Source organism: Dasypus novemcinctus, chromosome 29 (genome assembly GCF_030445035.2).
Source record: "Dasypus novemcinctus isolate mDasNov1 chromosome 29, mDasNov1.1.hap2, whole genome shotgun sequence".
NCBI lineage: Eukaryota > Metazoa > Chordata > Mammalia > Cingulata > Dasypodidae > Dasypus > Dasypus novemcinctus.
Genome location: NC_080701.1, coordinates 5739586 through 5762012, shown reverse-complemented (window position 1 = coordinate 5762012; position 22427 = coordinate 5739586). Strand labels below are relative to the sequence as shown.

The 22427-nt window shown below is 37.7% G+C and overlaps 1 protein-coding gene across 17 annotated transcripts in view; it reads left to right on the top strand.

Annotated features, from left to right (window-relative positions):
- Window positions 1–22427, top strand: part of MICU3 (mitochondrial calcium uptake family member 3) — a 100318-nt gene that overhangs the window by 57830 nt on the left and 20061 nt on the right. For 7 of the 17 annotated variants that reach the window (XR_009184042.2, XR_011647746.1, XR_009184041.2 and 4 more), the window contains exons 5-9: window positions 2528–2575; window positions 5603–5685; window positions 8831–8902; window positions 12051–12089; window positions 19696–19791. Coding sequence is in view for 13 of the 17 variants with exons in the window: in XM_058289976.2 (XP_058145959.1) it covers window positions 2528–2575; window positions 5603–5685; window positions 8831–8902; window positions 12051–12089; window positions 19696–19791 (338 nt within the window). In the remaining 4 variants the exon portion in view is untranslated. The remainder of the gene's footprint in view (window positions 1–2527; window positions 2576–5602; window positions 5686–8830; window positions 8903–12050; window positions 12090–19695; window positions 19792–22427) is intronic. The other 10 variants (XR_009184043.2, XM_058289979.2, XM_058289977.2 and 7 more) reach the window with 5 other exon arrangements.

Below are 22427 nucleotides of genomic sequence, written 5' to 3'. Positions count from 1 at the left end.
CCTCATTATGTTATGTGCATACTTGTTTTTTTATTCCTGGGAAGAGGATCTTTTCAACACTGTCCTATGAAACTGTCTGCAGTGATGGAATTGTTCTATTTCTGTGCTGCTTAAATTAGAAACCGCTAGTCAAATGGTGGCTATTGAGTGAAAAATTCAGTAACTGAATTTTAGTTTTATTTAATTTTAATTATTTTTAATTTAAATAGCTACCTCGTACCTGTATGAAAGTACAGATCATTTCATACTGATCAGATTATCATGATAATCAGGGATCCCAGAAGCTTTAGAACCATTAGTTCTGGTGAAATAGAAGTACAGAGAACTTTGTTTTTTTACTGAAGAGATGAGGTAGCAGAAAGTTTTAAAATTTAAATATTCAAAGCTATTGCAGTTTAATTTTAAAATGAAATTTATTTGATTAAAATATCACCCACCAAGAAAACATTAGTTTTTAAAAAAATTAATTGATATACAACTTTTATGAAAACATGAATTTTAACAGCCAACTCTTACATATCATACTGTAAGAACTAAACAGTTTAATGCTTTTAAGGATCTTCATTAAAAATTATTTTACTGAATTTTCAGAAGAAACCTAGTTGGTATCTTTCTTATCCTCTGTTTCTAAAGATAACATTGTTATGTACTTAGTATTTATTTTTTTTTTACCCTGGGTAGTCTTAAAATAAATTGAAAAGTTTGTCTTAAAGTTTCCCATTTTTGTAATTGGAAAGCATTTGAATCTACAGTTCGGGTTCAGCAGTATTTTTTCTTGTCCTTGACCATTTTTATTAAATTATATCATAAGTTTCACTTTGTTCTCTTTCTTTGTGAATCAAACCACCTCAAAAACCATTTACCCAAAAGAATTGAAAACTGGGATTCAAACAGATGCTTGTGTGCCTGTATTTAGAGCAGCATTATTTACAGTTGCCAAAAGGCGACCACAACCCAACTAGTCCTCAGCAGATGAGTGGATAAAGGAAACATGGTGTGTACATCTAACAGAGAATTAATTAAGCCATGAAAAGGAACCAAGTCCTGATACATACTACAGTATGATGAACTCTGAAAACTGTATCTAAGTGAGGTAAGGCAGACACAGAAGGACAAATACTGTATGAAATCTCTAGAATAGGCAATTTCATAGAGACACAGAGCAGATGAGATATCATCCGGGGTTGGGGAAGAGGAATGGGGAGTTACTGCTATAGGCTTTCTTTTTGAGTGATGAAAATTTTTTGAAATACTGGTGATAGTTTGCACAATATTATGCATATAATTAGTGCCACTGGATTGTATGCTTATGAATGGTTAAAAGGCAGCATTGGTGTTACGTATACTTCACCACAACTAAAAAGGAAACAAACATTTAGTCCAGCAGAGAAGCATAGGCGATGGAGCTGCGCGGCGCTGGCGAGCCTCGGCCTGCGGCGTGGCAGCACCTCCACCTGCTCGTGGGGCAGAAGCCACTGGGCAGCTGCGAGCCCACGTCCGGTCCCAGCCCCCCTTCCGTCCTGATCCCTGTGGAAGCTAAGCAACGTGTCTTTATATGCAATGCTGGGCCAGGAGCGCTCTCCCATAACATGCGTGGCAATCAACCAAAACTATCTGCCTGTGGGTCACCATATTCTAGTACAAACAAAGACAGGGATGCTCTCCCGCCTTCTGACAAACTGCCTGACAGTGGCTCCTCTTCTTTTGTTCTGTAACAAAGAGGGGAGCCACAAAGAACACCTGGTAAAACGGACTTTCAAAACGCACGATCTGGTTATTTTAAGAGTTTTTAATACCCTTTTACTAAGCATCAGGACCATCTGATATCTAGATGCACATTAGACGGTAGTTCAGTTAAGCCATTAATTCTAGTTTGGTTGTTGAGATCCAAAAGTAGGAATTCTAATAACTGAATGTTTTTTTAAATTTTACTACAAACAGACTCTTTTTAAAGTGTGCAATTATGGCGTTTCTGTGAATTCAGGATGTGAGCCATTTAATTAAAATAAAAACTTCTTAAGGAAGTAAATTTAATAGAAGCGTTAAGTAACTTGCATTCAGAAAAATGTTAACTACAGAGTGTTGTTTTTTAATGCAATATGAAATCAAATTTCTAGACAAGAATATATACATGTTTTATTCAAGTGTTATTAAAAAGTAATTTAACACTTTACAGTGTTAACCATCTCCAGCTATTTTATGTAAAAAGTATAAATTAAAACTAGAAATAAATTGAAAAATTATACCTATAAATAACAATTTTTGCATTTTTTGTCAATATATCTAAGAGAATTATTAGAAATTTTGTATGACTTTCTATAGAGGCATGTGGAATAAAGAATTCATTTTGTTGCTTCTTTTGCAATGTTTTTATAATAATTAGTCTACAGCAGTATTGGCCATCTGCTTTAAAACTGTAAGTTATTCATATTCTTTATTGCTATAATGAGGGCAATATTTTACTTTGACAAATATGAAAAATATAATATTTTATGCATAAGCATAAATGATGCTCTTTCTCTTCTAGGTGTCATTTCTTACACAGAATATCTTTTTCTTTTATGTATTTTAACAAGTAAGTATACTCATTAAATCTATTTGTGGGTGCAGTTTTCTCTCTTAATCAGAATCTTGGCAAACAAGTCTTTCTTGGATTCTCTGACTACTGGAAATCACTTTAGGTATATCTGTGTTTTGTAAAATTAATATTCAGATACCACTGATGAATGTTAAGCATAACACTATCAAAAGTCAAAAACATAAATAAAAATTTCAAAAGTTAAAAAAAATGCAGTGCTCCTAAATTTTAAAATTTTACACCATGTATGTGGTCTTAATGCTGAGGAGACTCCCAAGGAGAAGACGTGTGATCTGTAAATGGCCTCCAGCACTCACCTGAATCCCGTTTTCTGCGAGACCTAATTTGAAAGGTCTGTTAACCTGCGAGCCTGTTGGAATACCCAGCGGCCACATCGTAGGACAGCTTGTCGCTCGCTTCCTTTTACATCCAGTGATTCTTGTGAAATACGTGAAAATACGTGAAGGGCTCCCTGAGACGTTCGGTGAAGTTTCACTGAATTTAGTGTCGGAACTTCCGTGCTCTAGTTCACTGTGCTGCAGCCCCTGGCTTGCTCTCCCTCACACCCCACCTAGATTGGTAGTTCTGCTCCCTCTGCCCTCATCTGTCCTTCAGATCCTCCCGTGCCTGCCTTTTCCGCATCCTTCAGGCTCCTTTGGAACAGGAATGCTTGGCGTATGCTCACTTGACAATCCTATTTAAATAGCTCCCCACCTACCTCTCCCTGTTTACTCCTTTACTGTATTTTATTTTGTTCATAGCACTTAAAACTATATGAAGGTATTTGCTGGTGGCTGTACGTGTCCTTTTCTGTCTCCCTGCACTAGAATGCAAAGTCCATGTGGCAAAGATTTTATCTTTTTGTCCAATTATATTCCTTGTACCAAGAACCGTACATGGTGGCCTCTCAAAAAAATAACTGGTGAACGAATGAAGGAAGGAAGGAATGAAAGAATGTTGTTAGTGAGGTTTCTAATTGTGGGTATTTGTGGAGATCTATGGAACAAGAACATCAGTAAAACTGTCATTAGAAGAAAATCTTAAAATACCTGCACTTCTATGATTAGAGAATTCATGCCACCTTCTTATTCTGAATTTAGTAATGAATGATGTTACACTGGGGTTCTGCTGCAGGAAGTTTGGTGTTTGTGGGTGTTTCAAGAGTTGCAGTCTTTTATTTTTTCTTCTCCCATTACCTGCTTGAAATGAAATAAAATTGTCAGTGCTCAAGAACGGCAGGTGCGATGCAGCTGGTGGGGGCTCCCTGGATGCCCCCTGGGAGCTGTGGCAGCCATGCACACCCTTCGGGGGCGTACTCCCCTGCTAGAGTGCACGCGTGTCTAGACACTTGCGGAGGCGCTCGTTTGGTTGTCCAGGCTGCAGATCCGAGGCCCCGTGTACCCAGAGCAGCGTGGTATGGGCACGAGTCAGGAGAGGCTGGAGAGAGCCCCTGTGGCTGGAGGGCGCCGGTTACAAGTGGGAAAACCCACCATGCGCAGGCTGCGGGGGCCAGACCCCCGGGTTCCGGGAACCTCCTCTGAGGTTCAGGGTCCATCTATATAGATGCTTGTAGGGAATTTGAATCTGAAAGGGAGGGGCCTCTGCTTACGTTAGAACCGAGGAAAACAAGAAAACAGGGTTGTAAGAAGGGGACTGGTGATCATTTCTTCCTCTGTGTTACTTGTCTATGAGTATCTCACCTTCACCTTTTACTGTTTTAACTTGCTCTCCCTTCCAAACACTGCTAGTAAGGACTTCCTTTGTATGTGTATTTTCAAGATCTTTTTAAAGCTTAAAATTTGGTTATCAGAGATAGTGTAACTGATTTTATTCCTTTCTCAAGTGAATAGCAATGAAAGTAAGTTTAGATTCCTAAGATACCTGTGACAAAAGAGCTTGCATGGAGCACCCTGTCCCTGCTGTTTTCAGAGGCAGGTGTTAGGGTTAGGAAAGTAGGGCTGTGTGCTTCTCCCTCGCCAGCACCAGCATCCCACAACAGGTCGTAGCAGGGCTCTGTGGGGGCCCTTTCTTAAACTTTTGCCAGTCATCTCAAAAGAAAAGGTCAGACATTCTGAGGCAGGCATGCGGGCGAGGGGCTCTTTGAAGGACTCTCTCAAGGTTTCTTCTGACCGCGTTTTCTCCAGTATGCTTTAGAAGTGAAAATGGGGGCTTGAGCCTCATTATCCGGTTCCTAAAATTAAAGCTGTTCATGATATGGGAGTGTCTGTCTTTCTCTGAAAAGCAATTGTTCCTTGTATTTTGAGGAAATTGGAAATGACTTATTCAAGCCTCTTTTATTTTACTTTGCTGCTTTTGAAGCCCCTGGGAGTTTAAGCCCCAAAGTATGAACTACTTAGGGAAAATGTCATACATTTCCCTTTTGCTTCATCTTTCCTGATATTGGAGTTTACATGAAATATTATCTTAAAAATTGGCTACTTTACCTCAGTTTCAGCTGCTCTGGGCCTTCCTCTATTACCTTACCACTGTCTGTAACCGTTATCCCAGTGCCTTTGCAAAGAACGCATCACATTGCATTCTCTCGTACTGCCTGACATTTATTTTCATAGGTCAGTTTGATTATCATGTTCCCATTATGTCATATTTTTTATTTTTTTCTGGCACTCTGAGTAGTTGAGCATGTTGAAAATATTTCAAATGTGATGAGCTGATATTTTCCTTTTTAAACTAACAGGCTTTGGATAAGAAAGAGGAGTACTTGTTTCTAGAAGGAAGGTAGTTAAATTTTTCTGTTGGTCTTATTCAAGAAGTATCACATGAGGACTTCTAAAGTATAGTGCCAATTCTGTCACTGAGCGAGCTGATACAGAAAGCAGAAATGTGCCTGCTTCTGTATAACCTTCGTGACCATATTGCACTAAGAGTAATATTCTACTTTTAATATTGTTGATAAAATATTTCTGTACAGAATATGAGTGACTGTTTACAGCTGATATGGATTTTGCACTTTAAAATACATTTTTCCATTTCATAAATACTTTTTCCATTTTTTTTTTTTGGCAGAGCCACATGCAGGTTTTAGAATAGCTTTCAACATGTTTGATACTGATGGCAATGAGATGGTCGATAAAAAGGAGTTTTTGGTGGTATGTATATTATATGCTGCACTTAATTAAATATTGCTTACTTATATTTTTGTTTTGTGTTATTGGAATACTGTAGAGAAAAAAATAGTGAAATATATGTGCTTTTACCTTAATTTAATGAAGTGTATGGTCATGTACTTTGAATTATATTTTACACTATAACAATATAAAATTGTATTCATTATGTAAATATTATAATTATTTACACATTATCTGGAAATTTGAAATGTGTCAGATATTTCCTATTGTGTGGATTACAGGTAGTCCCGATGTTATATATAATTAATATTTAATCCTCATCATATCAACCACCCAGTTGCAGCTCTGCCAAAGGAACTCCCCTTTCTTAATGTTTTTTTTTTTCTCCTTTTCCCTTATATTCATTCCTGCTCTGTATGCTAGTCTTGTCCCCATTTCCCTGTTGCCTTCTGTCTTTGACCAAGGGCTGATCTAAAGTGGGAGAATTGAAGCAGACTTGGCCCAGTGGTTAGGGCGTCCGTCTACCATATGGGAGGTCCAGGGTTCAAGCCCCGGGCCTCCTTGACCTGTGCGCAGCTGGCCCATGTGCAGTGCTGATGCACACAAGGAGTGCCCTGCCATGCAGGGGTGTCCCCGCGTAGGGGTGCCCCACGCGCAAGGAGTGCACCCCATAAGGAGAGCCGCCCAGCGCGAAAGAGTGCAGCCTGCCTGGGAATGGCCCCGCACACACGGAGAGCTGACACAACAAGATGACACAACGAAAAGAGACACAGATTCCCGGTGCCGCTGATAAGGATAGAAGCGGTCACAGAAGAACACACAGCGAATGGACACACAGAGCAGACAACTGAGGGGGGGGCAGGGAGAAAGAAATAAAAAATAAATCTTTAAATAAATAAATAAATAAAGTGAGAGAATTATGGTAGTTCTTAGCATTTATCGTCCCATCTTTTTCACCTAACCTCTCCAGACTTGATGCTGGTCCAGCAACAGCTTCCACTATTCACTACCACTTATATGTCCCCTTCCCTGCCCATTCCAGAAATTTCCCAATTCTTTTTACCCAGGTTCTCTGCCTCTGCTTCTGTAGCAAAATGCCTCTTCTATTTTTTATTTAATTTATTGATTAATATTAACTTACACCTAAGAATAGCAAGACGGCTTTAGCATTTATGGATACCTGTCTTTACTTGTACTCTCCTAGTAAAAAGAAAGGGGAAAGATGACACATAAATAAGCCATTTTATTTTCTATTTTTCCTCTGTAACAGGCCATTAAAAAGCCTTCAATAAGTCTGACATTTTTTCAAAATAAAAGTTTCTTTAAAAAATCTTTCAACCTCTTAAAGAGCTTTGTGTTTTCTTCAGAGGCTGGAGCACAGAAGAGAAAATATGAAATCATTCCTTTCTGTAATAGGGAAGAGAAGAGAGAAAAATCCTAATCAAAAGCTAATTAGTAGGAAGCAGATGTGGCTCAAGCGGTTGAGTGCCTGTTTCCCACATGGGAGGTCCCAAGTTCAGTTCCCGGTGCCTCCAAAAAACAAACAACAAACAAAGCAAAACAAACGAAAAGGCCAGCTCTGGAGCCAACGGGGCTCAGAGGTTGAGTGCCGGCTTCCCACACACGAGCTCCTGGTTTCAATCTCCGGTCCCCATACCTCAAAAAAAAATTAGTAGCCATTTGAAGGAAAGCAGGCAAACTAATTACAGGCTCTACCAAAAAGCTTAATTTAAAACTCACTCAGACCTCTAAAATGCAGCCCATGAGCCGGGCCAGAGCTGGAGCTGTGGAGGGCCTGCTGGGGCTGGAGGCCTGGGAGGGGAGGGCTTTGGGGCCACGGCCGGAGCTGGAGGGGGGCCTCGCGGCTCAGGGCCGAGGCTGCATGCTTCCGCTTTGTTATCTATAGTACCGCAAACTGTGTTTTAGGAACTTTCAGGATGAGCCTAGTAACCTAAGTAATTTTGAATAACTGTTCTGTGGGAACACTGCCACGTTCCACCCACTGACTTAAAGACAACCTGTGGGACACAGTCCATTGCAGGGTGTGTGTATCTAATTTTCAGAACGCTGTGTGTGAAGATGGGAGTAAAAAGACACGTAGAGCTCCTGTTGGTCCCCGTTTTCCATGCTTGCAAAAGCCGTCCTTGCTTTAAAGTCGTGGTCTGCTCTTCAGTAGCTCTGTGGCTACCTCATGTGTGTTTACTTTTTGTGGGTTTTTTTTTTTTTCCCAAAGAGTTCCTGAAAGCAGGAGGAGGAGGTCGGCTAAGTTAAGATCTAAAATATGATTATCCTGCCTATTTAGGAAGTAATTATTAAGAACCTTTACTAAAATCTGTATTCACTTTTTTTCAAGTGTGTAGAAAATTAGTGCTGAAATCACTTGTATTTTGTCCTGTATTTTTTAACGTTAACATTTTATTTGACTTATTGCTATACAGAATGAAATGAGTTGAGATTGCTGCCCGAATTGTATACACTAGAGCAATGGACTCCCAGGAGACTGAGTCAGGAGAATTAGTCCCACATTTATAAAAGTATAGGATTTTTAAAGAGGAAGTAATGCCATTTATAATAATAATAACTAACACATAATGAGAACATACTATGTGGCAGGCAATGTGCTAAGTAATTCCTTGTAGCTTTTACTCTGCACAGCATTCCTGTGTAAGGAATTATCTCCGTTTTCCATAAATGGAAAACAGGCCTTATCTAAATAGAGTGATTTGCCCAGGGGTTATTCAAGTGGGGCTCAGTTGCCCAAAAAAGACCTAGCGGTCATCTGGTCACTTCATATCTGAGGAAAGCGGAGCCCAGCGAGGGGTGAGTGCCCCATCCGCGGTCACAGATGAGTGGGGGCAGAAGCCGAAGCCAGCCCAGAGAACCTGCGCTCCACTGCAGCGTCCTGGGGAGCCCGGCCCGCTCCTCTCCCTTCCTGTGTGTGCCTGTGTGTCCAGAGAGCAAGGAAAGCTTTGGTTTTGTGCATTTAACTTGACTGTGGGTTGCTGGTACTAGAGGATGTATTTTCTTTTCCTCAGGAAATAAAAAAGGAAATGAGAATATAAATTACAGTAGTTTTAGTTTTCTTGATGGATGGTGCTGACTAGTAGCAAGTAGCTGCTCAGAAATTCTTGTTGGAGATCTGATTTTTGATTGGTTTCCTCTTCAGCTTCAAGAGATATTCAGGAAAAAAAATGAAAAGAGAGAAACTAAAGGAGATGAAGAAAAACGTGCAATGCTGGTAAGGATGTTTGTAGTAGTTCCAGGGGGATTTCTAGGCGAGAGCTCTTTACTCATGCTGAGAAGCAGTGACTAAAGCTTGCGACTTTGAGGCTGGCCCTTAAACCTTTCCTAAAGTCCTTATGTAGAGAAATCGCTTCAGTATTTATATGCATTGATATCAATATTTATATGCAATATTGATATTAAACATCCATGTCCATAACCACACTCATAAATCATTTTCATCACTACTGTTACCTGTGAGATTTGAAGGGTATGTTATATGATAGACTAATACAGATCATTATGCATTTAAAAATTTAAAGGTGAATTGCAAAGATTTAATTGTAAATGTGACTGAACTTAGTAGTAATATCATATGAATGTTAAAGCCAATACAAGGAAATAATATTATATATGTCCTTGGATTTTTAAAAATAGAGATTCTTCTGGGCTAAGTACCATTTTTGTCTTACTCTGGACATCTCTTGTCATCTTCCTGCCAGTTTTCATTGCTCTCGTCCTGTGTGCTTCAGCCTGATCACAGCCAGGTGCACATGTAAGAACAGCAGGCAAGCACCGTGACCTCCTGGCAGGCTCTAACTCAGCCACGTACTTCCCGTGCATTTTCTCATCCTCCAATCCTGCAGTTCTCTTATTATCTGTAATTATGGGTGAGGAAACAGAACTGGAGGATTAGGAATCCTGTCCAAAGTTAGGCAGCTATTAAATGACAAAATCAGGGTTCAAATATGTCTGAGCATCTCCAAATCTCCGTTTTTACCCACTTTCACGCATTTCTTCATTTGGTACTTATCTAAGATAGAAAGATGATGAATTTTATGGGCATGCAAATATTGTTTCATGTGAAAATCAGTGCCTTTTGCAGTCGTTTAGTTGTTCTACATGGAATTCAGATAAGTGACCTCAGAAAGTTGCAATATTTTTCATTATTCTCATTGTTACAAGAATAAGTATTAGGTTTTTCAAACATGTATTGTAAGTAGCAGATAGGTGCCATATTTGAAACTCAGGACATTTATGAAATGTATATATTTAATAAAAGCAGGCTTAATAAAAGGATTATGATACACATATTGATTCATAGGGGTATTTGGCTGTAATATAATTAACAGTAATTGTCAAATGTCTCCCAATCTGCTATTGACAAATTTAGTGGGAGACATTAAAAATCGAAGATTTGCTTATCATGTTGGCTAAATATTAAAAGAAACATTATTAGCTCTCCACTTAATTCACTTCTCAGAGTTTTCAAATTGTAATTAATAAATCTTATATGAACTAACCCCCTAAATGCAAGCTTTTAGAAAATTAGGAAATAAGCCTAGAGTATTGAATACCTTTTAAATTTTATTTCCTACAGAAAATGTAATATACTGAAAAATAAGTGGTTTATTTTATGAACAGTACTATTCTAATCATTAACATTTACTAAAATACATATCAAGTAACAAAGAAAGAGAAGAAAGGGAAAATCATGGCTGACAGCCCACACTGGAAAAAGCTACAGCGTCAGCACAATGCTTATTGATTAAATGCAGATATTTCACAATATTGATATAGTAAAACTTCATTATTTTGGGTTAGGCAAGGTCTATCTAAATTATAAAATCTGAATTACACTAGCATAACCTAAATTGTATTATTTTATATGATGCAGGTCACTGTAGCATCCTTAGCAAATACGGGAGGTGGAGGTTGGTTTTAAAGAGCAGATAAAAATAACTTGTAAGTAATATATAACTTACTTATATGCAAAGGAGTGCTCAGTAAAGTCATCGACTTTCATAGATGCTCAGAGATATTTATCTTAACCAATGTAATTTCCTCCTGAAATCTCACATAACTTAGCTGTCAGAACTATTCCCTAAAAGAATTTGGAAATAATCTTTAATCCAGCCTCTGAACCAAACAGCACTGTGCAGTACAACTCTCTACAAATAATAGTTCATGTTTTTAACAGTAATGATAATTAATGGTAACTTATTGCTCATAGTCATATTTTAAATAAGGCAAATCTGAACTGCTGACATTTTATTTTATACTACTTTAGTTATAGAGGATCTGTAGAATGCAAGGTGGTGTTGTCAAGATGATAAAAGTGGCAGTACGATTCTGTATATCTGTAGAACATTTTGGTTGAGTTTTAAAGCATTTGAAATTTAGCTTATAGTGAAAATAGTGGATTAGATTAGGAAGACAGTATAAATACATCCCAAGCCCAGGTCCCAGATTCTCTGGGTTCAAATCCTAGCCCTGCCACTCATTACCTCGATGACCTTGAACAAAAACTAACCTCTCTGTGCTTCATTTATTCATTTGTACCATGAGGTTAATAGTAGTAATCACCACATGTGATTGCTGTGGTCCTTAAATGAGCTGAAAACACATTGTGTGAGTAGTATGTAAAATATAATAAGCACTCAAAAAGATTAGCTAATAGTGAAAGTTCTCTAATTTGTAGAACTACAGCTACTTCAAACCAAATATTTATATGCCTCAGTCAAAATTATATCAGAGCCATATAAAAATATTTACATACCAAAATAAAACTGACTGCTTCAGAAGAAAAGAGGGAAGGAAACACAGTGTTTCTTGGGGCACCTATGTGCTTAGCTCTGATAGATCCATTATAAATGTTATTCCCATTTAGTCCTCCTTCCATCCCCGCGGGTAAGTATACACCTGTTCTACGGATGAGGAAACAGTCTTAAAGAGGTGAATCCCCGTGCCTCAGGGCCTGGTGCTCATGGAGCAGAGGCAGGGCTCTAGTGCTGGCCACCGTACCATGTCCACTTGGCCGTGCTCTCCCGTCCCATGAGATTTGCTGAAGCTTGTCTAGATACAGCTGCAGGCTCAAGAGGAACATGCTTTACTCAGAGCAATATTTCTAGCAGAAGGTTACAATAAATGGATTAAATGAGCACAAATTCATTTAATGTTTGACTACATGAGATTTAAAAACCTTTGCTACTCATCTTTAACATTTACCCACTTGTATTGTGTGTGTGCTCTGTATAGAATATAGCATAATGATTTGCCCTTCCTAATTGATTATTTTGTCGTCTTTTTCTTTTTTTCTTTTGCTATACTTGGGTTCATTCTGAAATGTGACACTTCATTTGGCCCTTTGTGCTCTATGTCAGCGTCTTCAACTTTATGGATACCATTCTCCTACTAATAGTGTATGTACAATACTTTAAATGTTCTTTATGTATATAGCCCTCACCTGCTATACTTGATAAAGTTATTTCTTTACATAAAGCTATATCTGTTATTTAGAATGTTTAGGAGTTTATTAAATAAGATACAAGCCAGAATTTTACTAATTCTTTCCAGATTTATGAGATGACTAAAACATGCAAAATGATGGTGTATTTCTAACTTTGGATTTAAACAAGGGAAAGGTCAGTGGACAGCAGCCACCAAAACTCCATTAGAATTGTTGAAATTCTGAGTTTCTCAGCTATATTTGAAGAGATCTATACAAATTATGGAGCAGCTTCCCATGCTCTGCTCCTGCAGAGCACAGATATATTTAGTAACTACATCTGACCAGTCTAGTAGATGGTCTTTTTTTCAATTCTAATAAAGAGTTATGTTAGTGGATAAAACTTAGTTTTCCGTATTTCTCCCAAATTTGTTCTCCAAAATTGTTGCCTGCCCACTGAATATCATCTGTATCAGATGGCACTTGATCAACTATATGTTTAATGTCAATATATGATTTTATTTCTCAAAGAGGACTATGAGTTTCAGATTCTTCTTTTCCTGAAAAGGCTGGTACCCTAAATCAGCTTCCAAATATCCTTTGCTTATGCTAAACTTTCATCTTCTTTTCTGACCTCCTGAGAAAGTCAGAGCTTATTGATTAGCTCAGCTACTAAATAAATAGGAATAATCCATTGCCCTTTCTGAACATAAATTCACACAGTTCATTTAATTTCCCGAAGGATCCTTAAGTCACTTAGAAGGAGCCCTCGAATTATTAAAATTCCCCCTAAGAATTGGAATTATTAAAATTCCATGAATCCAGGGTCCCTGGCTCAGGATTATCCTGCTGAAAATGTGCTACTTGTAGTGCACAGTTCTGAAAGCAGGTACGTTCATCAGAGTTCCAAATTCTAAACAGAGCTGATTCTGTAGAAAGTAAGCCCAGGACACCTGTCTGGGCTCACGGAGTGGACGTGGGCTAGTGTCTTGGACTGGCGGCAAGGAGTTCTGGGCTGGCTGCTGTGCTTCCTGCAGGATTCCTGAAAATACTCCTAGGAAATTCACGGCTGGTGCGTAAATGAACTCCATCGTGTTCTTTAACAATGTAAAGGATTCCTCTGGTAATAACTTCCCAAAAAATGTGTAAGAATATGTAAGATGAAAATTTCACAGATGATAAAGCCATATACCCTATGAAGCTTAGTAACTGTTAGTAATACCTGGTATTTTGTCTGTTTCTCTTATTTGTCATTGCCTGAGCCATTTTTCCAACCACAGCAATTTTTATTTTTCTTTGTACTCATAAATAATTTTCCAGTAGGACGATTATATTGGTTTTTGTAAAACACACCCCAGAGTTACGTTGTTAGAAGGAAATAGATCTTAATATAGCTCTGGTTTAAAGCAACATATACAAACAAATTGCAGTCACTGAGGTCTTTATAGAGTAAGTTAAGGTGCAGACTTAAATTGTGTATTTCAGTTATATTACACTTCCTTATTTAATGGGAAAGTAAGTTTATGATTTTATATGTTTATAATTTTATTTATATTTTATTGTAATAATACAGATTTTTCTTTTTATTTATTTTATTGCAGACAGATTTTTGTCCATCTAAGAATGTAAAATACATATTTTAAAGCGATAAACTTGATGTCATTTTTATCTATATAGCCCAAAATGGATTACATGAGTTTTCAGCTCCTTTAGGAGGTTAGTTTATATAAGTTGACTTTTTTTCCGATAGTAAAAAAATATTTGCTCAGAAAGGAGTGATTGTTTTAAAAAAATGCAAGCAAACAAGGAAAATTCATTTTAAATTAGAAAAAAATCAGACAGACTGAAAGTTTATATGAAATCTTTGATAAAAGTTACACACTTATTAATGTAATGTTATGAACTAAAAGAATTATCTGCTAGTTTTCAGAGGTATAGATCAACTGGAAGAATAAGTATCTGATTTGAGTACAGATCATGGAGGTGAATCTAAGTTAAGAGATTTATACCAGCCAGTTTCTACCTGTAGGAAGAAGTTCTTTAGGAAAGGCAGTTGGCATTCTTGGCTTTTAATGTAGAGGTAGAGATGGAGATTCTGTGGCCTCTGAAAATTTAGTGATGGTCCACATCAACCCTGTTTCTTGCTACAGTGTAACCTTCTGTTTGAAGATTCAGCATAACTCCTTTGTATCCATGAAGATAGATTACCTCAGAATCTTCCCTGGTTCACATAATCGTGAATCCGTTCATATTTCTCAGACAGTCAACTTTTTATTATCTGCTCCCGCTTATGAAAAGGAATTTAAAGGATTCAGAAAAAAAATAATGCAAAAGCCAATTATTTTTTTTTTGGCTTGCCTTATATGATTTTTGTTAAGTTTTTAAAAGATTATTCTTAATTACCTAACTCCATTGTAATCAGAAGGTATATCAATTTTTATGCCAGTTCTTTAACATTTGTTGAGACATGATTAAACAGATTTAAACAATTTAAAGATTCTTAACTGGTCTGTGTTTGAAAAGAATGTATATTCTGCAATTTGGGGTACAGGATTCTATTTTTATTTATAAATTAAACCAAAAATTTTAGGGGTTTTAAATTTTTTCTGTCATTACTATATTTTGTGTCTGCTTGATCTATCAGTTAGTTTGTAGGATTATACATTACACTGGTACATTTGTTGGTTTCTGCTTATAATTTTGTCACTTTTTGCTTTATATATTTTGAAGCATTGTTATTGCCTGTGTAAGTATATAGATACATTATTGTTTTTTAATGATTTGCATCTTCTGTTATTATATACTAAAACTAGATCTCTAGAAAAAATTTTTTGTTGTAAAATCTAGTTGTGTATTGGAATAATTATGCTACCTTTGTTTTTATTAATATTTTTATTTTATATTTATATTTATTTTTGATGTTTTATTTTCTCTTCTTTTCCTCTGGTGATGAAGCTTTCTCTGATTTTTAAATCTATGTTTTAATTTAGAAATTTACTGCAAATAAATTATAAATAGAAAATGAAAAGAAACTAGTAATAGATGTTTAACAACCATATGGATCAAGAAATAGAGCATTTCCATGCCCCCCAAAAAACCCCTTCAAATATTCCCTCCAATCATAACCCTGTCTTCTACCCGAAAAGTTAATCACAATCATTATTTTTGTATAAATCACTCCCTTTCTTTGCTTTGTCGTTTTACCACCTATTTATGCTCCTAAACAATGTAGTTCAGTTTAAGCCCCTTGTGTAGTTCATAAAGATGGAATCATGTTGTGTGTCAGCAGCACGTGTGTCAGTTCTATCTTGCTTTGTTGGATATAACGCTAATTCATTCACTTCGCTTCCGTCACTGTAAGAGGTGGTTCTCCAGCGTTTCGGTCTTGAGACCCCTGCGCGCTGTGAAAGTACTGAGCAGCCAGGACCGCTTTTGTCTGTGTGGGTTCTTTCTGTCTGTATTTATCAGGTTAGAATTTAAAACTGAGAAATTTAAACATATTTATTAATTCATTTTAAAATAGCAGTAAACTCAATATCTGTTAACATTTTTTGAAAAATAACTATTTTTGCAAACGTGGTGAGAATAATAATATCATTTTACATTCTTTGCACCTCTCCTTACTGTCTGGCCAATCTCAGGCAGCTGGGTTCTCGTGTCTACTGCTGCGCTCAGTCTGCTGCAGTGTGTTGTTTTGGCAGCAAATAACCTGAGTTTGCCCATCAGTTGTTTCATGGTTGGCTTCTGAAAAAAGTAGCTAATTCAGAATGAAACACTAACCACTACACAGTGTTGTTTTCCTCAAGACAACCAAGCAGAAGTGCTTTGTGCATATTTTCCATTTCATCCCACCAGATACTGAGAAGATGTATATTCAGCAAGTGCATTCTTAAGTGTCACTGACTTTGTTTTTTTAAAACTGTGAGCATGTGGCCTAAAGGACCTAATGACTATTGCAGATGGTGACAGCTCAGGTCTTTGGTGGCCCTGCCGTGATTTGTGCTGGGCATGGCAGTCTTAGCCACCCTTGCTTTTGTACCATCAGGTGAAGGTCAACACAGTGCCAGAGGCAGGCCTTGTCTTCTGGTGCTTTAAAGAAGATAAATCTATTTTGTCCTTTATCAGCTTTTGTGGTTACTCTCAGTAGAAGGTTAGTGCTAACTACTAGCCTGTCATTAAACAGAAAGCTGAAATATCTTTTTCAACCTCTTCCTTTCCTTATATGTAAGATGTTTTTTAAACATATTTCATTTATTTGTTTTTATCTGGATTGGCAGTCTGTGATTTTTAACTAGAGAACTCAATTTGCATTGTTATTACTAATTTAGTCAGATTTGTTTAAATTATCTTACTCTAGTTATTATTTTTAATAGATGTTTTATTATTTTTAAAGATACATAGATAATACAAAATTTTACATTAAAAAATATAATCTATGTATTATTCTTGTCAACTGTCTCCCATTCCTTTGAATTAACTGAAGTTTATTTTTCCTCTTTTTATTTTCCCCTATATTAATTTAGAAGGCAGCCCTTTTATTCCGTACTTGTGTGGTTTTTCTTGAAACTTCAATAAGCATACTTCAAATTAAGTAAAGTCTTAGGTTAGTCAGAATCTTTACTCTTTTCCCCTCCCTCCCTCCCTGCCTTCATTCTTTTATCATGGATTTCATGAGATTCCCTTAATAGGACCCTGCTTTGCTCAACCAAAAAAGCACAGGGAATTCTTGAACAAAACTGAAAATTTAAGGAAGTTCTACCAATAGCAGACTTGAACTTAGTCACAAAAATACATCAGCCTTCCAGGATGCATTCAATACATCATTTTGCCTATGCCGTCCATAGCCATCTGTGTGTTCTTTAAACTCTTTTAATGAAGGGCTGCATTTAGCATAACATTCTGGCAAGAGGGCATAAAGCTCACATAGTAATCAGAAATACTGAGAAGCCTTCAGAAATTCTTCGCAGATTGCCCTGCTCTTTATATATCAAAGCCTTATACTATTTCATTCTTGGTTACATTTGGGCATTATCCCCTATTAGTCTTTTCTCAGCCTGTACGCATATATTCTAGTTTTGTATTTGCTTTGCATTGCTAGCTATTAAGTTTTATTCTGGATTTCATGGCGACTTTAAGCTTCTTTTATTTTCATTTATTTATTTATTTTTAAGATTTATTTCTCTCCCCTACCCACCTCCACCCCCATTGTCTGCTCTCTTCTCTCCATTCACTGTGATTTCTTCTGTGTCTCCTTGCATTCTCAGAGGCACCGGAAATCTGTGTCTCTTTTCATTACCTCAGCTCTCCGTGTGTGTGGCGCCACTCCTGGACGGGCTGTGCTTTTTTCGCATGGGGCGGCTCTCCTTGCAGGGCGCACTCCTTATGCATGGGGCTGCCCTACACGGGGGACACCCCTACATGGCATGGCACTCCTTGAGCATGGCAGCACTGCACATGGGCCAACTCACCACGTGGGTTAGGAAGCCCTGGGTTTGAACCCTGGACCTCCTATATGGTAGGCGGGCGCTCTATCAGTTGAACCACATCTGCTTCCCTTAAGTTTCTATTATATTTTTGGTGTTGAACTTCCTACTAGTTTTTCATGTTCTGAAAATTTACCTTTGATTTCATGATCCAGGTAATTGAAAAATTAAATACTGGCTCTAGAACAGATACATACTTAGAATCAATGATTGTGCCAGACAAATCTCTAATATATTAGCTTTGTTATTCCAAATCATAATATGTATTTACTTGAGACATGGCATGGGAATAGTTGCTGTAAGGATATCGTCCCTATCCTCAGTAGCTTCATAATTTAAAAGATGGTATATAAAGAGGTTATAATATATACAAAAAGTAAAATAAAACAAAAATAAATATAGCCAGCTGCAGCAATTCTGGCACATAGTCTAGCAAAATTTAACTTAATAGAAGAGATTGTTTTGTTTTAAATGAGATTTTTTTCAATTTTGAAAATTATACATTATCCTAAATTGTAATTTTCTATTCTCAGAAAATATATTTTTCTATATAAATAGATACCCGTCAGTATAGTTTGTTATATTCATTTTATCCCTTAGTTATTTTCTGATTATCGTTGTTTTGTGTCTGTGTGTGTCTGTGTGTGCACACGTGTGAGAGTGACCGGTGTTGGAAGGAAGAGGGAGGCGGAGCTTCACAGTGGTTCTATTACCCTCCTAACAGGGGCGCGTTTTCCATTTGGATAGGTTTAACAACCCCATGCTTATTATGTTGCTCTCCTAAATTGCTATAAAATGCATCCATGTTCACAACAGCTAGATAATATTTACCAAGGAAATGTTCAGTCCAACTGGAATCTATCGAAGCTCTCCTGTACCTATAGAACTGCATCGGTTTTATATTCCACTGATTTTATTTATTTAGCTAGTGACTGATCAGCTGTAACTTTATTTACTTACCAAAGGGGGTAATGAGCAAATTCTTTGTCATCTTGCTACGTTTACACTTAGGTAATACTTATGTTCATGTTACATTTGATTAACATTAAGGTTTTATTAAAATATGGGTAATAAACTATGTTTTCTAACTAATAATGAATTATAATTTAGAAGATCTCTGAAATAATTCCTAGATGTACCATAATTTTATTAGTGGCATTGGACTTTTAAAGATTAAGAAAAAAAAAGTTGTCATCATCAGCCACTCATTCCAAAGTATACATTACACTAACCAAAAGATGACCAGCGCTCAAGTGGTTGAGCACCGGATTCCCATGTACAAGGTTCTAGGTTCAAACCCCAGTACCTCCTTGAAGAAGAAAGAATACCAAACCTGAGAACCTGTGAAATCTTCCCTAATAAATCCAGACAGAAACTGCATTTCATTATTTTGTTTATAGAGATCCGAGTTAAGCTTGCATTTCTCTACTTCTTAATCTTGGTATTTTCTTCATCAGACTAGCCAACAGTGTGGTAGAGGCTAGAGCTCCATCCTTGTAACAAAGATTGGAAAGTACCTTATCCATTCACAGTGGACACTGTACCAAATCTCTGTCAGAGTAACTTTGAGTGGTTTGCCTTAAGTATATTTTTCACAAGTTGTGGATTAATTTAAACTTTGTTTCTCTTAAATATGGTTATCGTCGTTTTTATTCTTTCATGCAGTGACACAAGATATATGCTAGTCCACAAAAATTCATTTTTAAATTAAGCATGATTTTTATAGGTTACTACAAAACACCAAAATCTTCTCCAAATGAATTTACATCATGCAAGGTGTGAATAAAATTTTTCTTTCACACTTTCTTAGAAGTTATGTGCCTTTTAGTATAAGGTCACTGGGAGTGGGGGTGGGATTTGAATCATTCTGACAAAGCCACATTGTCCTTAGAGGTAGTGGTTATATACCATTACACCTTTGAAAGTACCGTGGGTTTACCAGCAGTGTAATATAATACTGTTGTGTGCAGCAGAAAACAAAAAGGTAAGCTAATGTGGTTTCTTTTCAAGATTGGCTAGAGGAGAATTAAAGTGTATAAATTATCTTCTCTGTGACTATTCTTTAGATCTCACTTGTGCTTCTAAAAACTCCTGCAGGTTCTTAAAACAGGTGGAGAGGAACTTGTCTGCAGGAGCTACTGGGACGCACTGCGCCGCAGCACGAGCCACGCCCTCTTTTCAGACCTGGCCGAGGTATAACTCAGCCTCAACCAGGGCCTCGCACTGTTGGCCATTTTGCTGACCTTGTCCTCATTTCATTTTAGAGTCATGGTGTTGAAACCAAACAATTTTATGCTTTCCTTTTTCTTAGGTAAAGCAGTACTTGCTCTACATAAAGTGTATATTTGAATAACGCAGCCACGTTCCCAGGGCCTGCAGGGTCACCTGTGATAGTCTGTGTCTAGCCAACTTACTATGTAAAACATGACTTTCCAACGTAATTAAGAGGAAATACTGCTATTTCTCTACTTTAGGATCACTTTCTAGAAATTAAAAAATATTTTATAGTTTCACTGAGTCTTTTAACCTTGAAATTTACGGTGTCACAGGAAATGCTGAAATGTTTGACTTGGTAGAGGATGTTGGACTCTTTAGAGCCACCCAGATCTGAGCAGGTGCACTTCTGGTGGTGACGTGAGGGCGCAGGACGGTGGGGTGGACTGCGGGAGGCCCCTCTCATCGCGCCGCAGAGCCCGCCCGGGGACGGTGACAGCAGCCGGGGCGCGGCATGGCTTCCCCCTCCTGCCTCATGGCCCAGGACACTGGGGGATTTTAATTGTTTTTTTACCTGAAAGCCCTGGAACATTTTCTCAGTTTAAGCCCCTCACAAACCTGTAAAGGTTTTTTGTTTGTTTGTGGGGTTTTTTGGTATTAATAAAAGAAGAAACAAATGGTTTCATCTGGGCCTTGTGATTGCCCAGTCCTGTCACAGCCCCTCACTGGGCTCCTCAGGGCAGGGAGGGATTTGGGGATCTACCAAGAATGACCTGTCTCAGGCTGGACAGGGCCTTTGCGGCCAACCATAGACAGCGGCACGCGAGGAGTTACCCAAGCAGCCCCTGCGGTACCTTTGGCTGCGGGACAGAGTCTTGGTTTTAAAAGGTGGGCTCTGGCCTCCAGACCACACACTGCTTCACGCTTCCTTTTCAGAACTGTGATGGTTAAAACTGAGAACCTCCTTAGCGATGGTTGCTTGTCTTACCACAAAGGGCTTTTTCAGTGACTACTAAGATATATTTTTCATTGTCTTTTTCTTTTCAAAGTTGACTTTTCATTTCTTTTTCTATTTGACTTTGAAAAATACACAAAAACATCTAGAAATGAAAATTGGAATCAGGAAAGACTTCTGTTATGTGTACAGCATTGCTTAATTTTCATCTCTAGACTAATGCTTGAAAATGTTAATTTTTTACATATGCTTACTTTTTAAATCCCAGAACAAAACATTTTCCCTATGTCAAATCTGTCCAGAATATATAATGTGATGTAATTGTGACCAGCAATTACTTTTTAAAATTACCTCTAAGTAGGAGCTATTTTTAGATATAAAGTGGCAGTAGATGTTCCATTTATAGATACTTTAGAAAGGCTTAATTCTGTAATCATTTGTGGAGGCTCAGAATAGTGCTTAACAATGAGAGCATGGAGCACTGCCCTCCGACTCCCTGCAAGCCGACAGCGGTGGCCTGTCCAAGCTCCAGGTGACCGGGGCGCCCACATGCGCCCTCTAACCTCTGACCCCACCCAGCGCTGCTAGTGGTTCTACAGTTAGAGAAAAGCTGCTCTTAGGAGCCTCTGTTCGAATGCAGATGGTGGGAGGTTGATAGGAGAAGACCAGTCAGCAGCGTGCTCAGGAGGTGACGGATTTTGTAGGAGGTTTTGAAAGGCAGTGGTTCATCAGAGGTGGCTGGGAACTGGCTCCTGCCCACCTGCAGGAGCCAGTCTGCCCTTCTATTGCAGCTCAGTGTTCTGTGACATCCCCCTGGTGGCTTGAAAGTGGCCACAAAGGGAGCATTATTAACATCCGCCACACAAACTGCCAGACACTGCAGGTCCGAGAGCCGCCCGCTGCAATAGTCCCTGCTGCCCCTTCACCCGCTGCAAGTTGCCTGAGGAACTGACTCAAATACAGTAGGAAAGGAGACTCACAGAGAGAAGGAAGAAAAGGGAAGAAATAAAACTTACCTTGTGCTGCAAAGTAAAATATTGTTTGGGGGTTACTTCTGCTAGTTTCCTCCCACATCAGGGAGGAGAATTAGGAATCAACCACAGTTAATACAACTTGTAATTCCTTACAGATTACTATGGATAATAGTGTAATATTGAATTGTTTATAGCATCAGTATTTCATTCAAATTGGTTTAGAAAGAAGACTTGGAAATCTATTTGTACTTATATTTCTTATATGAAAATGTTATTATTGAGGTCAATTTGTTCTTTTTAAATATTGCAGGTAAATTAGAGATTAGCTGCTCATATTCTTCCTCTAGGACATTTTCTAACCCTCAACTGTTTTCAAGTATAGTTTTTGTTTAATGAAAATTTGAATGTGCCATTGTTAAAACCACTTCTAACAAATCATTTTTAATAAATGCATAGTATAGTATGATAAACCTATCATGCCGCTATTGAATACAGTCTATCATTATGAAAACTGTTTTGAGTACTATAGATAAAATTTAAACAAACTTCTCTTATATTTATTTTATGCTCTACCCTTAATAAGTTTCAATAGATTATTCAAGAACTTTGTTAAGAAATCAAGAATTTGAAGATTCCTTCAGCCCTTGAATAGGGCTTGATAAGATTATCACATTTTAATCAAAAAA